General features: G+C 41.8%; 1 protein-coding gene across 1 annotated transcript in view; it reads left to right on the forward strand.

Annotated features, from left to right (window-relative positions):
• The first annotated feature begins 530 nt into the window (after positions 1-530).
• CHN1 (chimerin 1) overlaps positions 531-25,624 on the forward strand; it is a 95,292-nt gene continuing 70,198 nt past the window's right edge. The window contains exons 1-4 of the mRNA XM_066322775.1: positions 531-604; positions 824-945; positions 22,247-22,285; positions 25,530-25,585. Coding sequence (XP_066178872.1) covers positions 840-945; positions 22,247-22,285; positions 25,530-25,585 — 201 coding nt within the window. The 5' untranslated portion in view covers positions 531-604; positions 824-839. The remainder of the gene's footprint in view (positions 605-823; positions 946-22,246; positions 22,286-25,529; positions 25,586-25,624) is intronic.

The following is a 25,624-nucleotide window of genomic DNA, read 5'->3' on the forward strand; positions in this document are numbered from 1 at the left end:
CAGCCTCTGCCCAGCGCCAGCCAGCCTCGGGGCTAAGTGTCTGCTTCCAGGGGGGAAATGCCACCTGCACGAGCCAGTTACACCAGGAGCCGGGTTGCCTTTTCAGTCAAGCGCTTTAACACTGAAATTTACAGTCCTGGACAGCGAAAAACGATGACAGCCGGGCTGGCTGAAATTTCTAGCACAAAATATTTTCAGGGGAAATCTGTGCGTTTGCTCTCCTCATGCTTGCTGGCATGTAAGTGGAAAATTTCACTTCGCTTTAAAAAGTCACGCTCTTCGCAGGACCGCTGGCTTTTCTGCCGGACCAGGCAGGCGCAGCCTTGTCACAGCCGAGGCGGCGCCGGCCGCGGGAGCGGTGCTCTCCACAGGGCATCTCCTCAGAGGAGCAGCGGTGCCCGGGACGGCCCCAGCGGTGGCCGAGGCCGGAGCCGGGGCCGGTGCGGGGATGGGCCCGGGGCTCCGTCCCGCCGTGGGGACGCGCTTCCCTTTGTGCCCGGCGGCGGGGCGGCCGCGTTGCCATGGGAACCGTCCCGGCGGCCGCGGCGGGCGGAGGCGGGCCGTGCGCGGCGCAAGATGGCTCCCCGAGGCGGCGGGACGCAGCGTGAGCAGCGGGCGGGGGGCGGGCGCGGGCTGCCCCCGGTGCCGCGCGTCCCCGGCCGCCCTCCTCCGACACCCCCCGGCCCGGCCCTGCCCGGCCCTACCGATCCCGCCCCCTCCCCTTCCCTGCGGGCTGCGCCCGCCCCGCCCCGCGGCAGCAAGTGGCAGCGGCCGCCGGTGCCGCGGGGCGCGCTGACAGCCCCGCGCCCAACTTGTGTTGCAGGCGCGCCCCGCCGCTGATGCGAGAGCTGCCGCCGCGCCAATGCCAGCGCCGCGCCGCCCGGCCAGCCCCCGCCGCCCCCCGGGCCCGCCCCGCCGCCGCCGCGATGGCTCTGACCTTGTTCGGTGAGTAAAGCGCCGCCGCCTCGGCCCGGCGGGCGCGGGGCCGCCGCCCCCATTGTCTGCGCCGCGGCAGCGCCTGGGCGTGGGCGCCGCCCCGCAGGGCCGGGCCCGGGGCTGCGGGAATACCGCTGCTCCCGGCGGGGCAGCCCCGCTGCCGGCTCGGCCGCCGCAGAAAAGTTCGGGTGCCTCGGGGAGCCCCGGCAGCCGAGGGGCTGCGCGGCGGAGGCGCGGGCTGGCGCGGGGGGACCCCCGGGAGCGGCGGGGCACACGGGGAGCAGCTACCCGCGGTCAGTCCGGGAAAGGAGGCTGTGGGAGTGCTGCTCTGGCCGTGCTTCGCAGCCTGGGACGGCGTGCTGGGAGCCGGCTGGAGAAAACTCTAGTTTAAACTGTTGAATGTGTGGGTTCTGCTAAGTAACGTTATCAAATTAGGCTTGCTGCTGCTTAACGTGCACGATTTTACAGCGGGCAAACAAACAAAAAGGCTTCAAATTGTGCCTGGCAGCATTAGGTAAATGCAGCGATGCAAAGGAAGATAGACATTAGTGTAACTAAGGTCAGTGCAGAGTTAACAGGATAATCGGGATACTCTTTATTGAAAGAAGCTCGTGCACCACAAGTGATTTCTAGTGAATAGAGGATATGAAGTCTATTCATTGTGTTTAGACTGTGGATTTTATTTCATATGTAAACAAATGGCTTGCTTTCATTCATCTCCTGATTCCGACTGGTACAATTTCTTGAAAGATTAAAAGCTGGTTTTTTTTTATTTTCTTAAAAATTGACACCTACTATATTATTCTTCATATTGAGCCCCATCAAAGAAGAAGTTTAGCACGTGTTGCAGGATAGCTTTCTGCAAATAAAATCTATGCTGTATTGGATTTAGCTACAGTGCTGCCTCCCATATTTATGTTTCCTCTTCGAGTTTTTCGTGATGTAAAATGTTCATAGGTCACAGTAAACTGTCTGTGGCATTATATGCCTGATCTTGTCATTGAGTTCACGGGACTTCAGGGGGTGCAGGTAGGGGAGCCCTGCAGGTTGTCAGGTGTAGGGTGAGGATCAAGCTCTTTAACTTAGAAGTGAAAGTGAACACAAGAGATCAAATGGCAGATTGGCTCTTTTAGAACAGCAGCTGTCTATGTTACATTGTATCATTTTGAATTAGCTTGTTAGAAAATATGTAGCTTGTAATACTGGCACTGGAGGTAAATATTGTAGTTTTCCCTAACAGAAAAAAATTTTAGGCTGGAATGCACACATTTCCATGCTGAGTGCCATTATAATGTTCGTCTGCAAAAATTAAGAATATTTTAATTTTAACTTTTAAAGAAAGTGGCATTCCTATATCAGGTTCTTTTTCTTTTAAACTTACATGATTCTTTTCCAATTTGCATATGTTTGATCGACTGCATGACATATTCTATTAATACAAATTTGCCTTACAAAGTAACTTGGTGGTTTTGTGTGTTATCACATCTGTTGTTACAGTAAATGTCATTGATACATGTAAAAGTCAGCAGAAGATAAAGTGGGGTGCTCTGCTGTGTCTGTCTAGTTTTTAGACATTATCTTGCTGAGGGTAAAACCTCAGGATTGCACTCTTTTAAGAAAGCAAAAACTGACAATAAAACAATGCAACAAATATGGCTCATATGCATCAACAAATGAACGTGGTGCTTTTCACAAATATAAAAGCTTTACAGTGTGTCTTAAACTACGAATGCAAGAGTGTGAGTTGTGTAAATGCAGAAATGTATGTGAGTACAATATTTTTGCAGATGTGGTTGTGATTAATTTATGGTTGAGCTGGCACAGCTTACTGTGTTACTGTGAGTCCTCTGAGCTGAGGTAGCTTGCCACACTTTGTCTTAGCACATAACAAAGACATGCTTGCTTTGAGCTTCAGGAACAATGTTCAGCCTTTATTTTAAGTGTTGGCTGCTGGTGGGTAGTTGCATTTTCAGTTATCGCACTGGAGCTGACCCATAGTAAATCATTAAAGCTATAACCCACAAAAGAGAGGGGGTTTGTTTATTTCAACGTAACCCCTTATCAAAGCAATATCAGCAAATCTGAGGAAAGGCAAAATAAATGTCTGAATTAATGGATCTGTTTTAAGGCATTAAGCAGCTGTAACTGTACTGTTTTAAATTCACATCATTATACTGGTAAAATTGTCTTGAGCAAACAGGTCTCAGGGGAGTGGCTTCTTTGGTTCTGCTCACTCGTATGAATTCTAGGCTCAATATTGCATTTGTATTTTCCCTAGCCCATAATGATGTATCACACTGAACCAAATTTCACCATTCTCAGGCTACTTCTAATAAGTTGTGCTCCAGAAGCATGCGAAATTTGAGATAAATTGCCATGTCAACTTTGGTGGGGGAGAAAATTGCCCAAGTTTCCTGGGTCCCTTTCAATCAGTGTGTACTTGTGTGAGCACAGCAAGGGAAAGGAGAGGGTTGGGAAATGTCATAACGTGCCTTCTACATACTCTTGGGAGTGTTTTATGGTTCTTTTGGTGCATAGTCCAAAGGCTCTGCTAGAAGGGGACAGGTGTAGAGACCAGGCTGACGTTGTTGCAGATCCTGGATTAGCAGGGGCATGCACTTCTCAGGTGGTTGAAACTCAGGTCCTGTTAAAGGTTGCCCTTTGCCATTGTGCTCAGAACAGCCCCACATTGCCACAGGAGTGATGTCTGTAGTTTCCAGTTGGTTATGAAAAACGTTTCTAGTATTTACAATGTATTAACAGCATTTTTCTGCAGAAAACCACATAAAGCCTAAAGGGTTCCTGATTTACACCTTTTCAGTTATAACTTACTGGCAAGATTATGATGCAGTGATGAAGTACAAGGGAGGAAAACATTAAGACTCTTCACTTTATTTGTTTTAGTTATTTTGAAATTCTTTTCTTCACCTTGTCATTGTCTCTCACTCATGACCTTCCAAGATAGCCTGTGCTGACAGCTGGCTGTGTGGAAGATATATAGGGGGCTGCCCATGTTCCCCTGGTGCAGTGGTACAGATGATGAGTCTGTTTGTGATGTGGGTTATGGGAAAGGGGAGTTCAGCTGCTCCACAGATGGGAAGAGGAAGAGCAGCCCCTCTTGGAATTAGTCACCAATGGGAGAGCCTGGAAGTTGTTAGCTGAAAACATACCTTTGTTACCTCAATTATGCTGGCTACTTCAGGCAGGCAGGTCATCCCAGCAGGGTTCATAGTTACTCAGAATTAACACCCATAGACATGTGCTGTGATTTTGGCCTGTTCAGGGCCAGAACTTAGGCTTCGTGATCCTTTTGGGATCCAACTCAGGGTATTCAGGGACTGTGTGATAAAGTTACAGTGGCAGAAATAGCCCGTTGTGACCATAGGTCGTCACCCATATGTGCTGTGCCTTTTCATGGTACCAGCCAAAGTAGGGTTTCACCAGTGCATTCAGTTTGTGTTCCAGTGGCCAAGCACTTGGAATGCAAGTTTGATCTGAGAGTGGAAAGCAGATCCTGCACAAGGACTGCATCAGCAAAAGACTGGAAGGAAGACAGTGACTTTCTCTGAGAAGCAGAAAAAAAATACTGTCTGATCCTTTTGTTTGTTGCAAGTAATAGATGCAGTAGGTTTGACATCCATGTGAATTGTTTATTTAGAGTTGGTGGGGATTTTAAAAATATCTACACAAAGTGCAGTCTACACAAAGTGCACATTTTCACATGCAGTGTGTGTAAATGTCTGGAACTTGAACAGATGTCCAGTTCTAGTGCTGTTTTCCCTCCTACAGCACAGTCATGTTGCCTTACAGAAGGTTGTGGTGTTTGCAGGTATAGCCTCCTTTTTCTCACTGACTATTTCTTGCTGCCTGATGCAGCAGCTGGAATGGTGTATCAGCTGGTGTCCTTCTCTGCCATCTCAGCACAAGGTCTGGTGGCTACATGCCCAGCCTTTGGGAAACTGGGCTGGTTTAGCAGGGAGGTGGTTCAGGGGTACCCACCAGTCCTGCTGTGCTAAATCCCTGCGGGGTAGCAGCTTCCTAGTGACAGGAAAAGCAATCAGTCACATTTCTATGGCTAGACTTCCTAAAGCCATCTGTTAATACCCTAAGATGTGAGATTGCACAGTGACACGGCTAAGGTGCATGCTGTCATTCCACTTGGATGACTCAACTATTGGAAAGATAACAAACAATGTAGAGAGAAAAGGAGAGGAAGTATTAAGTTATCCCACTGTTTTCTTGTGTCTTTGAAAAATGTTTTAAGAAAGTCAACACTGTACTTTGAAAGAAAAATAGTTTTGTTATGTTTAGTGCTTGCGAGTTGTCTTTGTCTTTTATGAATTCCCTTCCTGTTCATTTATTTGCTCATCAACTCTCGTGTGTGAACAAAGGAAGGCATTTCAAAACAGACAGGAGAAATCTTCATGGACATATTTGTCATTAGTTATTCATGCTCTTGCCTTCTTGCTCAGAGCCTGCCAATGGATGAAATTCATCCCTGAGTATTGGTGGTTAAGAAATGAGAAGCGAAGCAATTCTCTTTTAATCTTCAAAGTGCTTGCACTCTGATGAGTGGCTACAGATGAATGGGATTAGAGACAGAGCTGTAGTCAGCATGACAGATATGGTTTTATAAGGAGATGATGAACAAGGGCAGTTTTTAGAGAAATTTTAAAGAAATGTCTCATTTTAGAGAAATCTTTAGGGAAAATATCAGAGTAAAAGAAACAAGCAATACTCTGCTACAGGCAGAAAGGGCAGCACAGAGAAGCCAACGATATCTCCATTTCAGGTATCCATGTGTTTCTGAAAGAGCATGTAAATAGTAATTTGCTCACTTAACAGAATTGCTTCCCCAGCTGTGAGCTCTGATGTCATACTGTACAGAATTAATTTTCTATGTCTATTTACTACTATGTGTATGAAGTGAATCTTTTGAAATAAGTTCTTCCATATTTGAAATACTAATTAACAAATTACCATTTCAAGTTCTATGCATCTCTGATTACTGTTCTCCATGCACACTGTGCTTACTGACTAATGGCTGCTTCAAAAGGTAGGATATACTTATGTTTGTTCAAGCACATATTTTCTAATGTGTCAGTCTTAAAGAGGGAATTTTTCCTCTAAATAAATGTTTTCTTTTCCTGGGAAAGAGCATTTCATTTTAGAGTGCTTGGTTAGCACAGGTACAGAGAAAGTAAGTGTTCCTCTAAAAAATGGCTCACAAGAGGTAATGCTGCAGATTCTCTGTAAGATAGGAAATACTTAAAAATTAATCAGCTTATTTCTTGTCTAATGTGCAGAGCCTTCTAAGAACAGGAAATGAACAGATCATCTACAATTCAAGTTCTTCTCTATATTTGTGTGTGTGGCCCTGAGCTATGCTTGAAACTTGTGGCTGCGTGTGATTGTCAAGTTTACTGACAGCCCCTTAACTAAAGAGTCCAGTTGTACCACGGAAGTGTGCTCTGAATATGTTCCTTAACTGAAGTAGGTAATGGAAGCTTGTTCATGGAACTGGGACATTTATAGTAGGGCTTTTGACACTACATAAATGTAGAATGATAGGAATGGTGCCTATCATGGATGCTTCTAGGCCAAAAACTAAAAACGTAAAGAACTTTGAAGGGTGTTTGAAGAGCATAAGGTAAGCAACAAAGTGAATACATATCCCATGTGGCACTGCCTGTGCTAGGTCTTTTTCACCAGAAAAGCAGTGAATTCAGTGTGATCTTTTTCACCTGGTTGCAACAAACACTCTTGAAGTGGTTAGCCCTTGCTTAAAATACTTGGGCTTCATTCAATATTGAGTGATACCAAGCTAATTTTAGAGGACATTTAAGCAATTCAACATCTAGTCACAATGGGAACTACAAATAGCCTAATCAGATGAAACAATTTAGGGATATTAGTGCAGTGTTTAGGTCTGAGGGGTTTTTTAACATTAAAAAATGAAGGTGATTTGTTAAAAATTGAAACCAGTTTAGAGTGAAACATAGACCTTCCAACTCCCATTCATGCATCTGGGAGGAAAAGTGTCCAAGTGCTGAGAGTTGTAATAATATTTTCCCCTGGGTGCTGTGCTACCCTTTCATGATATATGGAACCTAATGAAACAAATAAGGAGAGCAGACTTGAAAAGGTTTTGCCAGCAATGCAGTCGAAATAAAAACCTGTATAGGATCTATTAACTAGTAAATTTATATAAATTGATCAAAATACCAGGAAAGTGATACTAACAGTATAGACAAGGATGAAAAAAATTGAGTCATGGCTTCTCAACTTAGTGCTTAGAAGTCTGCTTCACACAGTGGCTAGTATAAAATTATGTTTCCTTTCAGTTGTGAGTATTGTATAAGAATCTAAAGAAATCAGAAGTTTGAGGATTGTTGCTGAAACTGGAAAGGACATGTCCAGTTGTGTGCTCAGATAATGAATTAAGGTGAGATTTGTGAATTTTCTCCAAGGAGATTCTCTTGTGCTCTCATCAGCTCAGGCACATCATTAACAATTGCATCCCTTTCTTCCTTGACACCTGCAGAGCCAGTAAAAATGGAGACAGTCTGTGTAAAGCAATCTCATCTGATGATGTTAAAGTGAAAGACACTCTGAATGTGAGGATCTAGGAAGCTTTCCTGATGTACACTTCACATTGGCCAAGGGCTGATGTTTCAGGTGTAAATGTGGGGTTTCTTCTATTTGTTTTCAACTCAGCTGGTGCTTTTTTGGTTTGTCAGGTTTGGGGACTTTATTCTCTTACTAATTCTCTCTGAGAGGTCTTAACTGGAATTTTAGGTGTACAAAAAGTTTTCCATTGACAGAAAGCACATCTCAGTGTCAAGAAAAGATTGTGTTTACTGTACTGTGGCTGTACTATGATCCTAATTTAAATACTGCTCTGATCAGTAAACTCAAAATGTAAGTCTTTTGGAAGACTGTGCTATTTTTGTTGAATAAAAGCAGAATAATTAGCATCCCCAGGAGTGTAGACATTGGTAGCTGCTCTGTGCAGTCTAAGCTGAATGAGCATTGTTGGACAATTCTGCTTTTTCGAAGTGTGGGGTGTAGCATCCACAGCTCAAGCTACTGAGCTGCTCCACCCTGTGGACAGAAATTGTACAGTTCTGCACACAAATGTCCTCACAATGAAACAAAACAACCCGAGACCTTGCCTAAGGGCACTTCTGTAGCAGAAGATGAGATGCTTATTCCTCCCTCATAAAATCAGAAACTGGCTTGGTTATTCTTTCAGTGCCACGGATTGTATCTGGCTTGTACATCCTCCCAAATTTTGGCATAAAATTAAAAACCCTCTAGATGCTGCTTTTTTGAGTCTGTGTTGAAACAAGAAAAGTGCCATTTAAGGTCTCTGAAATATTTGGTCTTCTAAAGCATTTAACAGTATAGCTAGGACTTGGTAATTGCATGACATCTGGGCCTCAAGCACCCTCGCTGGCCATGCTCAGGAAGATGCTGGGAAGAGTTCCTGCAGTTCTCCAACACTGTTCTGAGGGTTTGGCTGTTTGTGGAGTGAGTGATTGGTCATTGTCCTGATTCTAGTCAGGAGGAGGGAGGAAGGTTGGTCACATCCAGCTGGGAAGCCAACAGTGTGTGCAGCAGTCTCTGTGAATGTGTAAGAATTGGTTGACATTTGACATTAACAGCACTCTGAATGAAAAAGGTCTATAAAAGGAAAATTATATATATGAAGTGATTTCAAAGATATTGGAAACTGTGTTCATAAAATTCTATTTATTCCTCTGTGAGTCTAATTTCCATTATATATTTTGATACATTTATCCCTGAATTTATTTTCATGGCTTTATTAGCTATTCTGTGATAAGCATCATGGAAGGCTGGTCATGTCAGGGCTGGTTTGCTTTTAGTTAAAATATTGTTAATACTTACAGGATGTGATAAAGTGGTCTGGTTTTCATGTGACCGAGTCTTAGTCCCTTGGGAGAGTTCATTAGGAAAACTGCATCCTTTGGTTGTGGACCTTGAAGACATTGCAGGTCTCTGTTGGTTCTGTAAGGAAGCCCCTGTCACATCCAGCTTTGGGGCAGGTGGCAGGATCTGGCTCTGCTGGAAACATCACAAGGTTGTGTCTGGATACTCCTGGTGCTGGTGGGAGGGAGGTGGTGGTTTCCTCTCTGCTACAGTCCTCATCTCCATCTACTTCTTGCTTCCTTTGTTGCAAATGCAGTCTTGGCTGTTTAAGAAGCTGAAATAAAAATACATATTTTTCTGATCTTGAATGTCCCAAAGCAGCTTGCTTGTGTGAAATTTCACTCTAAACATCAAGGTACAACAGCTTCCTAAATACTAGAATTGTTTTGCTGCCCACTGCATTGTGGTGTGCTACCACAGCTACAGAACCACAGCTGCAACCATTTAAATTACATAGCAAATACAATAGAGCATCATAGAATCACAGAGGGGTTTCAGTTGGAGGGGACCTTAAAGGTCACCTAGTTCCTACACCCCTTGCCATGGGCAGGGACACCTTCTACTAGAGCAGAGGCCTGTCCAGCCTGGCCTTGACCACTTTCAGAGATGGGGCAGCCACAGTTTCTCTGGGCAACCTCTTCCAGTGCCTCAGCACCCCCACAGTAAAGCATTTTATGTAGGAAAGTTTTAGAGTACTGCTGCAGCAATGGATAAGGAGAGACTAAATGATTTCTTGTGCCGTGCAAATAGGGGACTGTGAAAAAAGGATAATAGTTCTGGAAAACAAACTCAGTGCCCTAGTGCAGTACCTGGCCATTCCTTGTGCTTGCATCGGCAGGGTCTCCTCAACGCCAAATTAGTATCTAATACATATGCAGTCCAGAGCAGACTACAGACTGTAAATGTTGCCAATAATTATTTGGTAGGGCCAGTCTTCCAGTGTTTTTCAGCTGTGTTTTATGGTTTCCATGTGAATCTGGACACAATGTTTCAGTGCAATCTTGGATCATTTTTCACTAAAAAAACCCAGCCTACAAAACCTCCTCAAACAGGATGTACTTCTTCCTCACCTCTCTCTTACAGGCGTAATGTTCACACGTTGGATAAATGTGAGTTTATCTTTGCAATAAAGGAACCATGATTTTGACACAGCAATTAATTCTACTGATTTCCTTTTCAGCTTCTTTTTTTTTTTTTTAGGAGTATATTTATAAATGGGACTTAACAAATGTTGAGAAAAATCTCCAGTTGTTTAATAGAAACAGAAGAAGAAGAAGCTTTCACAGCATTCATTTCAGTGGTGAGCTCATGTGCCTGTAGCTGTGCTGTTGCTTTATTGTGATGCTTAAGGAGCTCCTGGCTGACCTGTGTGTCTGCCTAATGCCATCATGCCAAAGCAAGTTGTGATCACAGACGCCTCCCAGCATCCTTACGTGCTCTTCCTCAGTGGCAGAGCAGCAAGCACAGTAGTAACTCAATGGAGCACCTGTATTCTTTAGATTTTATTGAAACTGTACTATATAATAATATACCCTCACCCCAATCCACCTCCAGCTGCATTAGACCGAAGATGATTGTTTAGTTTTGACTTGCTCTTTTGCAGGCTCAGAATTAGCTGAACTGTAGCCGCTTTGTCCCAGTTGTCCCAAAGCATGGTGAGCCCCAGGGTAGGACAGAGCATGCAGAACTCCTAGGACAGAAACCCAAGCAGCCTCTGAGATGAGTAAGTTGCAGACTGCTCTGTCAGAGGGAGAGCTCGTTCTGGTTAACTCAGCTTATTGACTTATTTTCCTCACTTAGTAGAGAGGTCTATGAGAAGCAGAAAGATCTTTTTTTATTGCTTTTTTTGGTGGGGGTACTGTTGATGCTACTGTTAGTCATAAGTTTTAAATGTAAAAAAATGGCATCTTTCTTCTCCCATTGCTGTGCAAGAGCAGCTGAGGAAGACAGGCAGGGCTTGCAGTGCCTCAGAGCTGTCTTAGCATTTGCTCTTCTTTCTGTACAGAAATCCTGTGTATCACAGTCTCTGACAATTGCTTGCAACATTCTGCCTCACAGCAGTTTTCACCAAGCTGGGTCAGGCCAGGACCATTTTTAAATTATAAAATGGATTTTGATCTGTCACATCCTATCACTATCCTTGTGTCCATCTGTATATGGCTTCCTGTGCTGTCAATTGCCATGATAGGTTTCTTTTTATAAAGTCAAAGTGGTGCTGAAAACACCAAAAAAAAGCTGTTATCCAGAGAGACAATGCTGGCTGGGGAAATACTGGGTTAGCAAGGCTTGGGAATAGAGATACTGATCTTTCTTCAGTGACCTCATCTGCAGGGGCCTCTGCTTCTTTCACCAGTTACTGTTCCTATTTTCTGTTTAGATATCTCATTATGTAGGACTAAGTCTACTTTTCACTCGTGGACATTTCCATGGGATCCATGGGATCTTCGTTCCAGTAAGGATGCTTTGATATCCTACAAATGAAGCTAATAATTGTTGGAAACCTGTTAATGTAGTGCCACGATAACATGAGAGCTAATGACCCAAATTTCCATTACTTGTCTTTCTTCTAATTGTGTTTCTTCAATTTGTGTTTCTTCTAATTAGTGGGAAAAAAAGGAGAAAGAAAACAACTTCAGAACAGAGACAAGAAAACCAACTGAGTTCATCTCCTGTAGGGGGAAAGGAGCACGGAGTTACCTGAAAAAGGACCTGGAGGTTATCTCTGAGCATTGATCATATCAAGCTTTCCCAGCTATTTCTTCCATTTGTTCAGGGCAGTACCAAACCTTGTTCAGCTCTCCTTCCAGCAGCCTGTTCCCAGCTCCCCTGATCTGCATTTCTCCTCCCAAACCCAGAAGGAACTGGGGACAAAGGGAAAGCCCATGCAGAAAACCTCTCAGTGCTTGCAGAGCTGCTAAAGCCTCTGAGACCATTTGGCTGTTGCTGTATCCCACAGTGTGCTGGGAGGTGCAGGAGTGGACCCAGAGCACAGCTTCTCCATGGACTGGCCCTGCTCTCTCTCCTTTGTCTGGTTCCTGCCTAGTGCAGCAGAAGAGCCTGCCAAGGAGGAAAGTCATTATGAAAAAGATGGATGTAATGCTATAAACTGGGAGGGGCTATTGGGCGGAAAGCTTTCACCACAGTTCTTTGGCTGCAGTTATAATACTGAGCCATTGGCATTGCCAAAAAGAAATGTGAAGTTTTCAGCTTTTCTAGCTGGAGCATCCTAATTAATTTCTTGGGGGGCCTCTTGAATGTTTTATATGAGAACCAGAAGAGGTGGGGAGTGGTACATCTCTCGTACTGAAGCTCAGGAGTAGCTCACAGCAATTGGAAAATGCCTTTTGGAACAAAAACTGAAATTCCAATTTAAAAAAAGGCATCCTACCACATTGCTTCCATTTCCTGTCTCAGACTCTGCCAATAATTTTTTTAGGACTTTCCTTCATGACACTATAAAAAACCAATCATGATCCTGGGCAGGGGTACTTTACTTGGCATCTGTTCTGAAAATAAGGACATAAATACAAACCTTATTTTTGCCTGAGTAATGGTGTGTGTTATTGACAACTGTTTCAGAAAATGAAAAATCTGTTTGTCATAGGAATCATAATAGGTTTGTTATAACTTGATGGTCTAAGAGTTTAAATGGGTCAAGTTTGAGGAAAGAGAAACTACATCTATTTGACCATCTGACACAGTTGGAGTGATGTGCTTTGGAACATGTGAGTCTGGCTTGATGCCAATTATAACAGCAGTCAGAAATCAGATCTGCTCCTAATTTTCTCTGGAAGGCTCTGATTTTTGCCTGGATTGCTAATGGGTGGTTTGGGTTAGGAGTTTTTTTTATGCCAGGAGGCTAATGAATGCACAGCAGTTATCTTGGTCTGAAATGCAAGGGTGGGCAAGTTCTCAACAGGTTTTTACCAAGGGATAGGGTGACAGAGTCAGTCTTGTGCTCTTTCATTGAGATTTAGCTTTTGGTAAAGCCACGATGCTCTACTTAAAGGTGTATTTTACAGTAGGAAAGTGAACTTAAATTCATTTGTTGGTGTTGTGTGTGTAAAAACAAATCAAAGCAAGCAAGCAAGCAGTGATAAAGCATGTCTCCCCATTCAGCAAACTAGGCCATTATGCAATGGATGGAGGGGTTGTATTTCAAAAGTGCTTGTCCTTTTTTTAGGGCCTCTTCTGCTCAGCTTTGTCTGGACAGACATTGTGTTCAGGGGAGAAGATTAATTTACAGCTAGAAGACACTTTTACACCATATCACATCGTTCTTTTTCACTGATAGGGTAACTGTTCAGAATATTTGTGTAATCAAACTCCAATCAATATTCCCTGTTAGATGTGTTAGAGAAATGAAGACAACAAAGTATTTCTGTGAATGCCTTGAGGCCTTGGCTGTAACAGTTGTCACTGGCTTGAAGTTACGGTAAAACTGGTGTGTCCTTGTTAGTATGATCAATGTTTGGAAGAAGTGAAGCAAGCAATGGGAAATGAGCTTTGTCTCTGTGCTAGCAGACCTTTAAAATAGGCGACAAAGAAGGATTTGCAGAAGAAAAAAATAGGAAAGGAAATGTCAAAGGGTAAATGTTTTTCTCCTGTATTATCCCTTGCTATGTTGCAATGAGAGAGTATAAGTGCAGTAGCCTCCACAGATATTTCTCCAGCCTTCCATGCAAACTTCACTGGCCATGACCAGAACACTGTTTTTAAACCCAGACTGGTTTTCTTTGTAGACAAAGAAGTTTGATTGCAGTATTCAAGCTTGTGTAACTTGACATTACTCTGAATTTACAGTGAACAAGAGTTTGCTGCACTGATCTAAAAGATAATTTGAAAAATTCCCTGTTAAATCTAAAAGAGGCGATTCATCCAATAAAGGCCTATTTCTGAAAATTTTGACCTTGCAAAATTAGTCTGCAATAGACTTTTCAAATAACTCATAGGGCAGATGAGAAACTGCCGAACTTACTGATCCATCTCTTCAGGGCTGCAGTCTGACACAGTCAGTTTTGTCATAAAGAATTAAAAAAAAAAAATGATGTTTTTCTTTTAAATAAATACATTAAAGAGGCATATTTGATTTTGATAACATCTTCAGTTGGAAGTTGTTTACTGTGTAAATTAGACATTTCAGGATACATGTGGTGATATAAATCAGAGTGACAAGACAGCCTTTGGCCTGACTCCCTTGTTTTACCTGCAGCTGACCTGCAGAGCCACATCAGGAGGCAATTCCCATCGTGTCTGTCTCTTCTTAGAGAGCAAAGGTGGTGTTCCCAGTAATACTGCAAATCAGCAGCAGCCTGTTGTCTGGAGACTGAGCCCCCTGGAAAGAGAAAGCAACATAAAATTCTGTCTTTATTAAATGCCCACAAGGTGGCACTTTTCATCTTTTTACCTCTCTGAGAGCCAAATTTTTATACTTTCAGCAACACTAGGAAATAATACTAGATGTTTTGAAATTTACCTTAAACAGTAAGCTAACTGTGATTTCATGGGATATTTCCCCACCCCTCCATTAAACTACTGTCAAGAGAAAGAGAAAAACAACTGTGTTTTGCTTGTCACCATTGCATATGTGATAATTTCACCTCAAAATTTAGGTTTTTTTTTTTTACTGTGAAGTATTTTTAAAAAATTATTTCTCATTACTTATGCAGTCATATGCCAGTATTTTATCTGGCAAAGAGGAGGAAAAATGAATACTTGCTTCCCTTGCTTTAGTTAAATGAAAATCTAGAAATGAATGATTTGCAACCTGGTCTAATCACTTAGAGGATGAGTTCATTTCACTGCAGCAGTGCATGTGATGAGCAACATATTACTTCTTAAAATTTCCCATCATTCATAAAGAGGCAATAATAGTAGACCTGCTCATAAAAGGCATTGAACTCTGACTGTTTTCAGTGGGTCTCTCATTCCATCCCATTAGAAGCATTCCCGTGGAATTTATTGTTGCCAGATCAGATATTTGTAGAAACTGTGATCCATTTTTTCTTTCCCCCTCAACACTAAAGTAATTATCAGAGCCTTCTTCAGGCCTCTTCACTTTTGCTGAGTGTGCTTTTTTGTGTCCCCCTTGGTCACATCACAGAAATGCCATTAGCCCTTGTAGCTTTCTGGGGCATTGTTCACACTGACTTTCTCTTAATCATTTTTTCTCCAGTAATAATTAGAAACCTAATTGTACTTTTTTTGGAGTGGTAAAAGCAAAAGCATGAGAGAATGAAAGAGCAAATAAAAATAAGTTTTGTCCTATTAAAAATTCCTGGGGCACAGTGTGTGTGTGTGATGTAGTGCCATCTTGCAACTGAAGGGATGCTTCATTATTGGTGCCTGTTTTCAGTGGGTTGTATCTTTCCCTTACATTGTATTTTACTCTTGTTCTCCTCCCAAATGGGAAGGCCTCTGAAAAAGACAAGAAAATGTCTGTTTTTTTGCTTAGATAACTCAAACATAATTTAATTTTAAAAGTCCAAAGCTGACCATGTGCATTTGGATTATGGGCACTTAGAAGCTATGATTGTCTATAGCTACCTGTGCCAGAGGGCAAGGTAAAGGTGTAAAACTTTCTATAAGAAGAGCTGTCACTGCTGGCTGTCACCTCTGCCCACAAGCTTGGGCACCTCCCTGTGGGTGGATGGCTTTAGTGGTGGAGTGCCTTTGTGTGCCAGCTTTCCCAGGGTTGGCCTGGGAGCAGCTGGGTGTGCTTGAGCTGACTGCCTGCGACCTCTGCCTGCAAATTGCCATCCCCTGGATGAGGGAGACAAACCAGTAAGCTGGCAAAAGCTCCTTTTTGGACTTAGAGGCAGTTTGTCTCTGTGGTCAGACTGGGATTTCGTTGGCATTGAGCGGGTGCCTCACTCCAGCTGCCCACCACGGTGGGGTGTGTCAGGGGCACAGTGGGCTCAGAGCAGAGGATGCTCTGCTGGGAGGGTTAGCTGTCTGCACACCACTGAGGTCCATGCTGAGCTCTAACACCTGCCAGCATGTTGAACTGGATGCCTGCTGATGTCTTTTCACTGCTGGAGAAGGTGAAGAAAATAGATGATGTTTTATTTGGATATTTGCACTGAATCTCCTTACAGCATTGGTGTCTTAGGAAGAGCCTTGATATGTCTAAAAGTTTTCAAAGCATTTTTTCTTTTTCTTAATTCAAAGGAAATTGTGTGCCAAAGATAACATTAAAGAAGCATCAAAGACCTAATAACACTGGAGAAGTATCAGTCATCATTGCTGAATGACATACAGAAATGTGGTGCTTATTGCCTGGGGTGTTCTCAGCCCTGTGGGGATCTTCCCATAAACAAAGGAAATTCTGTGATGCCTCAGTTGTGAAACCCTAAGAGTTTTTTTCCACGTGGCCTCAGGCCATATGTGCCATCAGGTTCTTGTCATTAATGTCTTTGTTTGAAGTCACTATTAGAGCAACATTACATTTGGGTTAACATTATTTATTCAGTGACTTCTAAACCTCGACTTTTTTTTTTTTTTTTTTTTTTTTTGTAAAATAACAGTATAAGAGGTTTGGTTTAAGAGAAAAGGAATCTTTAAAATTGTGCTGTAAGCCCATGCAAGGTATTTTGATCAGAAATAGTTTGTTGCCCCATTGCTTTGAAAAGGTGAAGGCAGGACAGGATTGAGCCAGAGAATCATTCCCTTTTTTGTATTAATGTGAAGGACTTCAGTGCTGAAAAAGTATTTGTTTCTATGAAAACATTTCTTGCCAGGTAAGAAAGCCTGACCACAGCTGCATGTCTTGTTTATTGACAGTGACTGAAGTGCAACTCTGCAGCCTTTGGCAGCTGTGTGTGGCACCCTGAAGCCAGGGTAGGCTGGGTTGGTTTCCTCATTTAATGGGCAGCAGTCATGCATGTGACACTTGCTCTTTGCATCAGGGTCCTGCTCTTGCTCACCACCCTGTTACAGATTGTCATCTAACTTACAGCTCCTGGTAGCAAAGGGGTGGAAAGAGGCTTTGGGCAAAGAAAGAGGCATCCTAAGGTCTTGTCTAGGAGCAATGAAGGATGTTTGGGGTGTGCTACTTCTTCACTACTCATGCTATAGACAGGGATGGTTTGGTGTTTTCTGCACCCTCCACCCTGCTGCACCTCTCCAGAAGCTGCCTGGCATCATCTTCCCCTCCTGCTGCCAGCTACACAGGGACTTCTGCAAAATGCGTCCAGTGCTGCTGCAGCCAAGGATCAGCTTCTCGTATTTACTCTGAAACCACGGAGTTGTAGCCCATCTGTTTTAGTGCTGCTGCCTAGGGCAGTGGCTGTATTCATCCTTCAATTAACGCAGTGTTGTTTGAGTTTTATTTTGGTTGGAGTGTTTAAAAGCCTTCACTGCTAGGGCCTGCTTGGCTGCTGCTGAAAACATTTTGTGATGGCTTGAGCTTAGTTTCTGAAATGCTGTTGGCACTTATACTCTGAAAAACAGAGATGAAATGACATTTTCTGTTCAACTGTGCTGTTTTTGTGGCTTGAGAATCTCACCAGCAAATAAGTTATGGCTTTGTTTCTCTAAGTCAAGTGATTTTTTTTAATATGCATCCTTTGGGCATAGAGAAGGTGCTAATAAGGAAGATCTGGGGGCTGGAGAGGAATTTTCTAGAAGTTGCTTTTCAGGCACAAAAAGGAATCTGTTGTATGGGTCAGCAAACAGCCATATCCACTGGGCTGGTTGTGAGTCTCTCCAGGAATTAATTTTTGACACATGCTGCTGCCAAACAAAGCAAGATTAGCATCTTACAACACACACTTTCTGGTTAGTGCCTAGCTGTAGTTTATGGAAGAATGTTTATAATTTCTTGCATCTTTTCATATTTGTGCCTTACACCATTCTTTGGTCCTAGACCAGTTCAGAACATAAAATCAGCCATTGTTTTTCTCCTGATCATGTTGGTTTTTCGTCCACATGGCTGAGAACTGGCCTCTTCCACAAAGTTCCCCACCTGAGGCCTCACATGTATTCAATAGAGATATTATCAAATAAAACCAAAGGTTGGGGTAAGAGCTGCTGTCTCAGCAGATAGATGATTATTTCCTCCCAGACAGCATTAACCATTGATGTTAGAAAAGACCAAGGTGCAGGTGCTGCTATCCAGTAAATTAAAAATAAAACTGAATTCTCTACAGGAAATCTCTCTTTAAGTCCCACATTGCATTATGGGGTTATGCAGAGTTAAGCTGCTGCTGCTCCTCTACCCTTGAACTGGCTGATCTCCAGTGGGGAGAGAAACAGCCATTTGAAGCAGAGGTAAACATTTTTATTCTTTCTTTAAAAGGAATACACAAAGACAAGCACTCTAAACAGTTTGAGGCAGTAGTAACAGTTTTTGTATCTGCAGTTAAAATGTACGCTCTGAAAGTACTGCAGTTGTCCAAATTTATACAGTGAATATAACAGGAGTGGGTAAGAAAGGAGCAAAATAATGTAGGGAAATGCTACATTGTAATGTCACAATTAGTCACATTTGTGTTTATGGAAAATCTGAGATGCTCTCCTAGTGTTTGTGTCTGTATATGAACTTTCAAATGGCTGTATGATTGTCTATTGGCAGAAGCCCATTTCTGTCATGTGAGTAGTGAGTATTTCTGATGGTCAGTCTGTTTTCAGTTCTTAATTGCAGGTGGTTCATGCTCGAGATGCATAGTTTCCTTTTTTTTGGTGAATTGGTGGGCTCAAAGGAGGGCATTCTGGACCCAGAGAGCAATGCATCTGCCCACTGTGACATTTCTCACTGTTGCCAGAAGCTGCCTGTTGGGCTGTTCTCGGCTTTCTGTCTCTGTTTTCTCTGAATTTAAGCAAATACTAAAGAACCTTGGAGTAGAGATGAGATAAGATGGCTTGATAATGAGATGCTGGGCAGATAGAGTGGGATGGGTAGGTGAGTCCTAACAGGACAACACTGGGAAGCCAACCAAAGCATTGCTCAAGGATGAGGGGAGAGGTCTTGCATGCAGGTGGAGATTGCTAAGGCTAGGGGAAGGCAAAGTCCTGGAAAAGAGAGGGGTGTGTTGTGAGTAAAGAAGATGATGGCAAGAAAGTGCTGAGTATCCAGAATTTCTCCTGTGATTATAGAATATAAGGAAACCAAAGGTAGATCTTCAGGAAACATTGCACTTCTGAGTGAAACCAAGTGAGAAAGGATGAGCCATTTGGATCATGTCTTCCTCAGGATTCTACATATATGAACTGATGGCATTAAATATTGCTTGTGCAAACTGCCAAAATAAGAACAAACACTATGTCTGAGTTGCTCAGAGTAAAGTTGGTGTAACATCACTTGTCAGAAGCTTTACAGAAAGCTGAAGTGTTTACTGTCCTGTGTGGTAAATTTGGCTTATGGGAAATCTGTGTAGTTTTAAAGTACATATCATCTGCACTTTGTTTGTAGCCCAGCTAATTCTGAAGGAAAGTATCTGTCAGCTTGAAACTGGTCTCAGTTTGAAATTGCAATTTATGTACTTGAACAGCGTCCCTGATCTAAAATGTCCTTGCTGTTGAGAGTGCCTTCATACCGGGAAAAATCTGACCAGTGCTGGTAGGATCGCATCTGGACAGAGCTGATAGCATCAGCTTATGTATTTATGTTTTCTGTAATGCTCTAGGCTTTTGGAGAAGAGTAGCTTTAAGGTGAATTGCATCTCAGGGCAGAAAATACAGTTAAGATAGAACCTGATGCACAGCTTGTAGAAAATTATTTTATCCTGGAAACATTTAGCAGAGCTGAGTTACTGTGAAAAAAATCTGAGAACTGACAGTGTAGAGTTTATTGCATTAATTAGAAAGTGCTGCAGCATTAGTGAGAAAATGTATTTTGGGTTCCACATTTTCTGTGGGTTTTTTTCATGCCTGTTAGTGGTTTTCAGATGCCTAATTGGAGATGCCATACATGGAAGCTTGTACTATATGAAAATCAAACCCTTTTCCTAATAATGAATTTCTAAATACTTTTGATGTATTAAGTGTGACCACATCTGTTAACCCTTAAAAACAGGTAACAAATAGATAGGGCTGGTGTTTATGCTTACTCTATTCCATCTTTATGTAGTAGGATAGTTTTAGTAATAGAAACATTCTTGCTCAGAAACAAACCCTCTGCTTCACTGTTTCATTGTGCTTGTGTTTGCTACTACACTTTTTTACAAAAAAAGCTCACAATAGAAATGACCTTTTGTTTTTTCATTACCTCGTGTGGGATGGCCGGAGGGTATTCTCACACTGTAAAAGCAATAAAGCTCACCGACAGATTTTTTTTTCCTAACAAAATCCTTCTGCACAGCTGCATAACATCAATCATTCCTTCCCATTTCTGAATGTTAGATATTCCTTGTATGAAAGGAACTGCTGTTCTTGGCTAGCTTTAACAAGGTTTGAGGGTTTTTGTTTGGCACAAATATTGTCACTTTTTAGTTTTATAACCACAGTGCCCTTAGCTGTAACAATTGCACGGCTTGAGTGTGAGCAAGTATAGGTTAGACTGCCAAAATGTTTTATTTTCATAACAGTCAGCTCATATTTTAAAAATATTGTGTGTGTTGTCCTTTGCTTAAATTATTTATTTGTGAACTCAACTAGTGCACATATTGCCAAAACCCAAAGTATATCAAAAGTAAATTCAGGTGGTGGGGTAAGAGTTGTCTTCTCGGATTAAAGCCATTACTTTTACTTAAAAATTTTGCCCCTTTTCCATGAGACATTGCATTGCTAAGGGATCATGTTACAATGCTTCTGGAATGAATCCACTTGCACTGCCTTAATTAAAGGTATCAAAGTAGGAATGAATAACCCTGGCTGCATCTGTTGCTGCTGATTTGTTTTTACTACCACAGTGAAGCAAATTCAAGGTGTTCTTGCTGATCTGCAGGACGTGGTAGAGCATCTGCAGGAACTTCCAGAGATCAAATCCCATCATATTCAGGGGAATGGCAGTTTAACTGAGTGCTGCCTTAATAATAAAATCATAATTAATTGTATTTATAAAACCCACTGCCACCAAGGTGGTCTGCAAGGACTGCACCCTTTTCATGCGTAGAGATAAAATATGGGGTAAAAAATGGAACAAAATTACAGTGTAGTCATGGCAGGGAGTGTTCTAGGAGGGTCTGGCAAAGTCCATGCCAGTCAAACTGGAAGGATCTCCTTCCACTAAGCTCTAGTTTAGAGATTTTTGACATGACTATGTGTGAGAGATGGACTACAGCAAGTATCTGAAGAAGACAGATTGCTTAGTCTAAAGAGGGGCAAAGCAAAATCTCAGCTTCAGGATGTTTTGCAGGCCTTAAGGACTCTCAAGTGAGATACCACTCAGGCCAAAATTCAAGCAACAGGTTCCCAGATTGCTTGATCTATATGTAATCTTATAATAAAAACTAGAAATTTGTCTTTTGTTGGATGCAGCAGGTAGTTCCAGCGCACCGACGATTGCAAACAGAACTCAGGCATGAAGGCTGCAGTCAGAAGTGGCTTCAGACAGCAAGGCTGGCTGTGTGGGTGGCTCAGCTTGTGACCCTGTGGTGTAATGAGGATGGAATAATTCTCACCAGCTCCAAGGCAGATAAGCACAGCATCTTACTGAAAGCCTTGGTGACTTGTGGCATCAGATCTGAAGCGGCTCAGTTCAGTAAAACAGTGGATTAGAGTCAAAGTTTGCAGCATAGCCCTGAGCTCAAAATGTCAGATCAGTTGTAAAGCAAGTCATAAGGGTGACAGAACTTAGAAGACATTGGAACTTTATTTTTTTAAATTTTATTTGAGAATTAAAACTTTGGAGTAGAAAGACGTTGGTACTTTTAGTATATATTCATTGCTTCCAAAAAGAACTTGTACTCAGTATGGAAAAAAACCCTTTCTTTTTTCTGAAATATTTCACCATCTTTGCATACTCTAAATTTATTTTAAGAGTTGTTAATTGCCATCCAGAAAAGCAAAAAGCTAATGACAGGAATAAGTTGCATGGAAACTCATTTTTTGAAATATAACTTGAGATTAAAAAAGTCTTTCTGGTGTAGTTGAAAATGGAACTTAAAGATATAGACATAGTAAAATAATATACATTCTCCTTCCTCCTCACAGTGTGCTGGCTTCTGATTTGCATGTTTGCTGTTTTCCATATTTGTTTCTATAGTTTTTATTCTAGCTAGATAAAGAAAATACCTTTCCACATTTTTAGTTTAGGTAAAAAAAAGGGGGAAATTTTAACAAGTTGTTCTATGATAGTAAAACATAAGTTTAAAACTAGGGGCAGTATTATCTTAATAATTCTGCAAGTGCTTCTGCAGGGTTTTTTCTGTGTTAAAATGTTTCTTATGCAACATTAAGTTTTTTTGTTTTCTTTCAGATACTGATGAATACAGACCACCTGTTTGGAAATCTTACTGTAAGTATCTCAGCATTTTGAAAAAGTTTCAGTTGGATGCTTTAAAATACTCATTTTTCTTTTCATGAGAATGTGAATTTAAGAAGTATCAAAGGGGTTCACTTCTGTTTAGAGATAGATGCAGTTGAACTACCCCTAAGGACAATTGAACATAGATTATTTAGTGGAGTAGATTCTCTGCCTCTTATTGACATGAATTGTCCCACTCCTGCTTGGTCTTGCTTGCAGTGGTTTGTCTGCCTACACCAGGGCTTACACAAACTCCTTTCATGCCTTAAAGCTGGTATCCTTGCAAACTTCTAGGGCTCCTGTGATCCAGTGCCTTGCATCACTAGAGCTGAGCTTGAGCTGGTTAAGAAAACTCACACTGTTTTCTTCAGGAATTTGCTGATGTAGTAAAGCAAGGGCGTTTGTTTGGCCTGGTGTGACAAATCACAGGTTTATTGAAACCCTTACTAGAAGGGCCTGGTTTGTTACCAGCCTGCCTGTGCTCTGCAGTTCTTGGGGTGTGTGTGCCCTAGCCCAGGGGGAGCTGGCCTTGCAGGCTGCCCTAGGCAGGTGTGCAGGGCTGCAGTGCAGCTGCCTTGCGCTGAGATCAGAGTGCCACTCTTGGGAACTTCACAACTTGCTGTTTTCATTTCAAAAAACCAAACCCACAAAAGAGTAAACAGTCATTTTTTAAATGCAAAACAATTCCATATAAAGGACTGACCTGTTATTTGGCTGTGCAAATGGAGGTTTAAGGACATGGAAGGGAACAAGAGAAAAATGTAAAAGAGCATCATAGCTTCCCGCAGTGCCTCACCTGTAAATTCTAGTTCTTTGTAGATAGAAAAGCCAAGATGTGAGACATTTTGAGACTCGAGGAACCACAGCAAGAAAGAAGAGTCTTCTGTGAAAAGCAGATTTTAAAAACAGAATGTTTATGTGTATAACACACTTAACAGTTTAGGGATGTCAGACTTACATTTGCATTACTTTATATATATTCAGCTTGGTGTCTTCAGCCTGGATAAAGGGATTTGCTCAAGCAACATTTCACATTGTGAAAATGTTTGCTCTCTAAAGGTTGAGGAGATTTAGCACTTAAAGAAAATGTAGTTACTTTAAAAGGTTTCCATCCTGCTGTGGGAGACTTTTTAATCAGAGATGTGGAATTAAAGGCTAAGTGAGAACCATAGTTAGAAAGAGAGCAAGTGCAAGAGGGTATATTCGATTATTTTTTTCAGCTCTGTACCTTCTGTGAACTCGGGGAACACTGCTTCCTTGTTCAGTTTATTCCATGCCATAATCTATAACTGGGAGGTTGAACCTCTCTAATACCAGATCTTTATTGGCAGCTTGACAGAAGCCGAAAGCGTGGGCACATGCAGATGTGTTTGCACCCACTCTCCAACATGGTTTGCATGTATGGTTTGTGTGTACCCACTCTCCTCCAACATCATGGTTTGCCTGCCGTGGTGAAACTTCCCATGGTTCAGAAGTAAGCTCTGAATCCCGAGGTTTGATTATATTTCTGTCTCGTGGCAGACAAAGAGGAATGTATTGTTTGACTTCCCTGGCAATAATTACAGCAAGGAAACTGATGTTGAACAGTTTGAATTGCGTGTGTCAGTTAGAGGAGGAGGGATAGGAATTCTGTTTTGTAACTTAGCTAGTCAGCCTGCTGTGCTTCTTACTGGAAGAGGAGAAAGGTATTGCCACTGGTGAAAAAGAATTTCCTTTCAGAAAATCTTTTCAGCATGACTTGAAGCAAGGTGGGAAATAGTTCTCAGTTTTCAGTTTCTGTGGAGCATGTTGATTGTGGGTCTCCATTGCTCTTTTGTGAAATTCACAGAAATATTAACTTGCTCGCTCTCTTTTTTTTTTTTTTTTTTTTTTTTTTTTTTTTTTTTTTTTTTTTTTTTAACTTGGCTATGCAGTTCTCAGAATTAAATATAGACAAGGTCCAATGCCAACAAATACAGCTTTTACAACAGAAGTTAGGGAATCTATGTGCTGGCAGTATAAATGGTCATGCTATGCCTAAAATGATAATTGCACTTTTATATACCAGTGTGCTGTTCTTCATCACTTGCAAAATTCATCTTTGTATTACCAGCCCAGCATGGAAATGACCGATTTTAGTAGCAACAGGAAAAATCATTAGGTTTTTTATTTGGAAAAAAGGGAATGTTTTTTTCCAGTTTATCTTATGATTCAGTGATCATTGGGCATCTTTCCATTTTCACCATTCCCATGTAGGCTGACACATAAATACAGCTTTTGCTAGTGGAAAAGACTTGGGATCAAATGAGAATCATAATGAAGTCAAATTGTATTGGTTAAATTAATATATGGTCTTATTATCTAAAGAAGGTTGATAGCACAGTGTAGACCTTGGTATTCCTAATGATTGAAACATAATTTAATTTTAAAAGATAACAATTCCAAATGTCCGTTTGCCATTTCTACTGTGCTGTTGAAATACTAACTTTTTGACAGCCTCATTTTGAAGGTGACTTGCCAAATCAGATTCATTTGGCATAGAAGTTGAAAGTCATTCCTTTGGTATTATACTAGAAAGTCTGCACATACTAGTAGCATTAAATTTATATCTGGGTGCAAAGATCTGTTCTGGCTTGATGAAGCTTATTTTAAAAATAGAGAAAAAGGAGGAGAGAAGATATAAATGTATGTCATAATTTAGACTTTAGCTGTTTTACTCTGCTGCTCAACTCGTAATGTCTTTAGGTCTGCAAATGCAAAGGCCATCTTTCTCTTTCTTTAGGAAGGTTCCCACTGAGCAGTGGCAAAGGCAGAGGGTTTGAATGTGCACAGTTCTGAGTGATTCTTGTAAAATCTTGACGTACTACAGGTGACTGGGTGTGTGCCCAGCATAGTAGGATTGGGCTCCTTCTGCTTACGGAAGAAAGTCTGACAGCAGCCTGATTTGACATATAATGAGCTTTAGTTTGTGTTTATTATGATTCTTTTTCTGATCTGTTTGTTGGAAACTTGTCTGATCTCACCTAGTTATTCCATATTACTTGATCAATTTGTTGTAAAGAACATCAATATCCTGTTTTGGCCTGCAACATTCTTTTTTTCTGACCACTTGTTAGTACATTTCTCTGTCCTTAGCAGCCTTGAGTTAAACTTTGAAGAAAGTCTCCTTTGTTTAAACCTCAATGTTTAATGTTAAAATTCCTAACTTACACAGTGATTCTGTGTTAATTAGAATTTAACTTCTGCCTCCTCCCAGTGTATCAGTTGCAACAGGAAGCTCCCCATCCTAGAAGAATAACCTGCACTTGTGAGGTAGGTACCACGCTGTTCAGTTTTATACAGTCCAGTAAT

The sequence above is a fragment of the Sylvia atricapilla genome, chromosome 7 (assembly GCF_009819655.1).
Source record: "Sylvia atricapilla isolate bSylAtr1 chromosome 7, bSylAtr1.pri, whole genome shotgun sequence".
In the NCBI taxonomy this organism is placed as follows: domain Eukaryota; kingdom Metazoa; phylum Chordata; class Aves; order Passeriformes; family Sylviidae; genus Sylvia; species Sylvia atricapilla.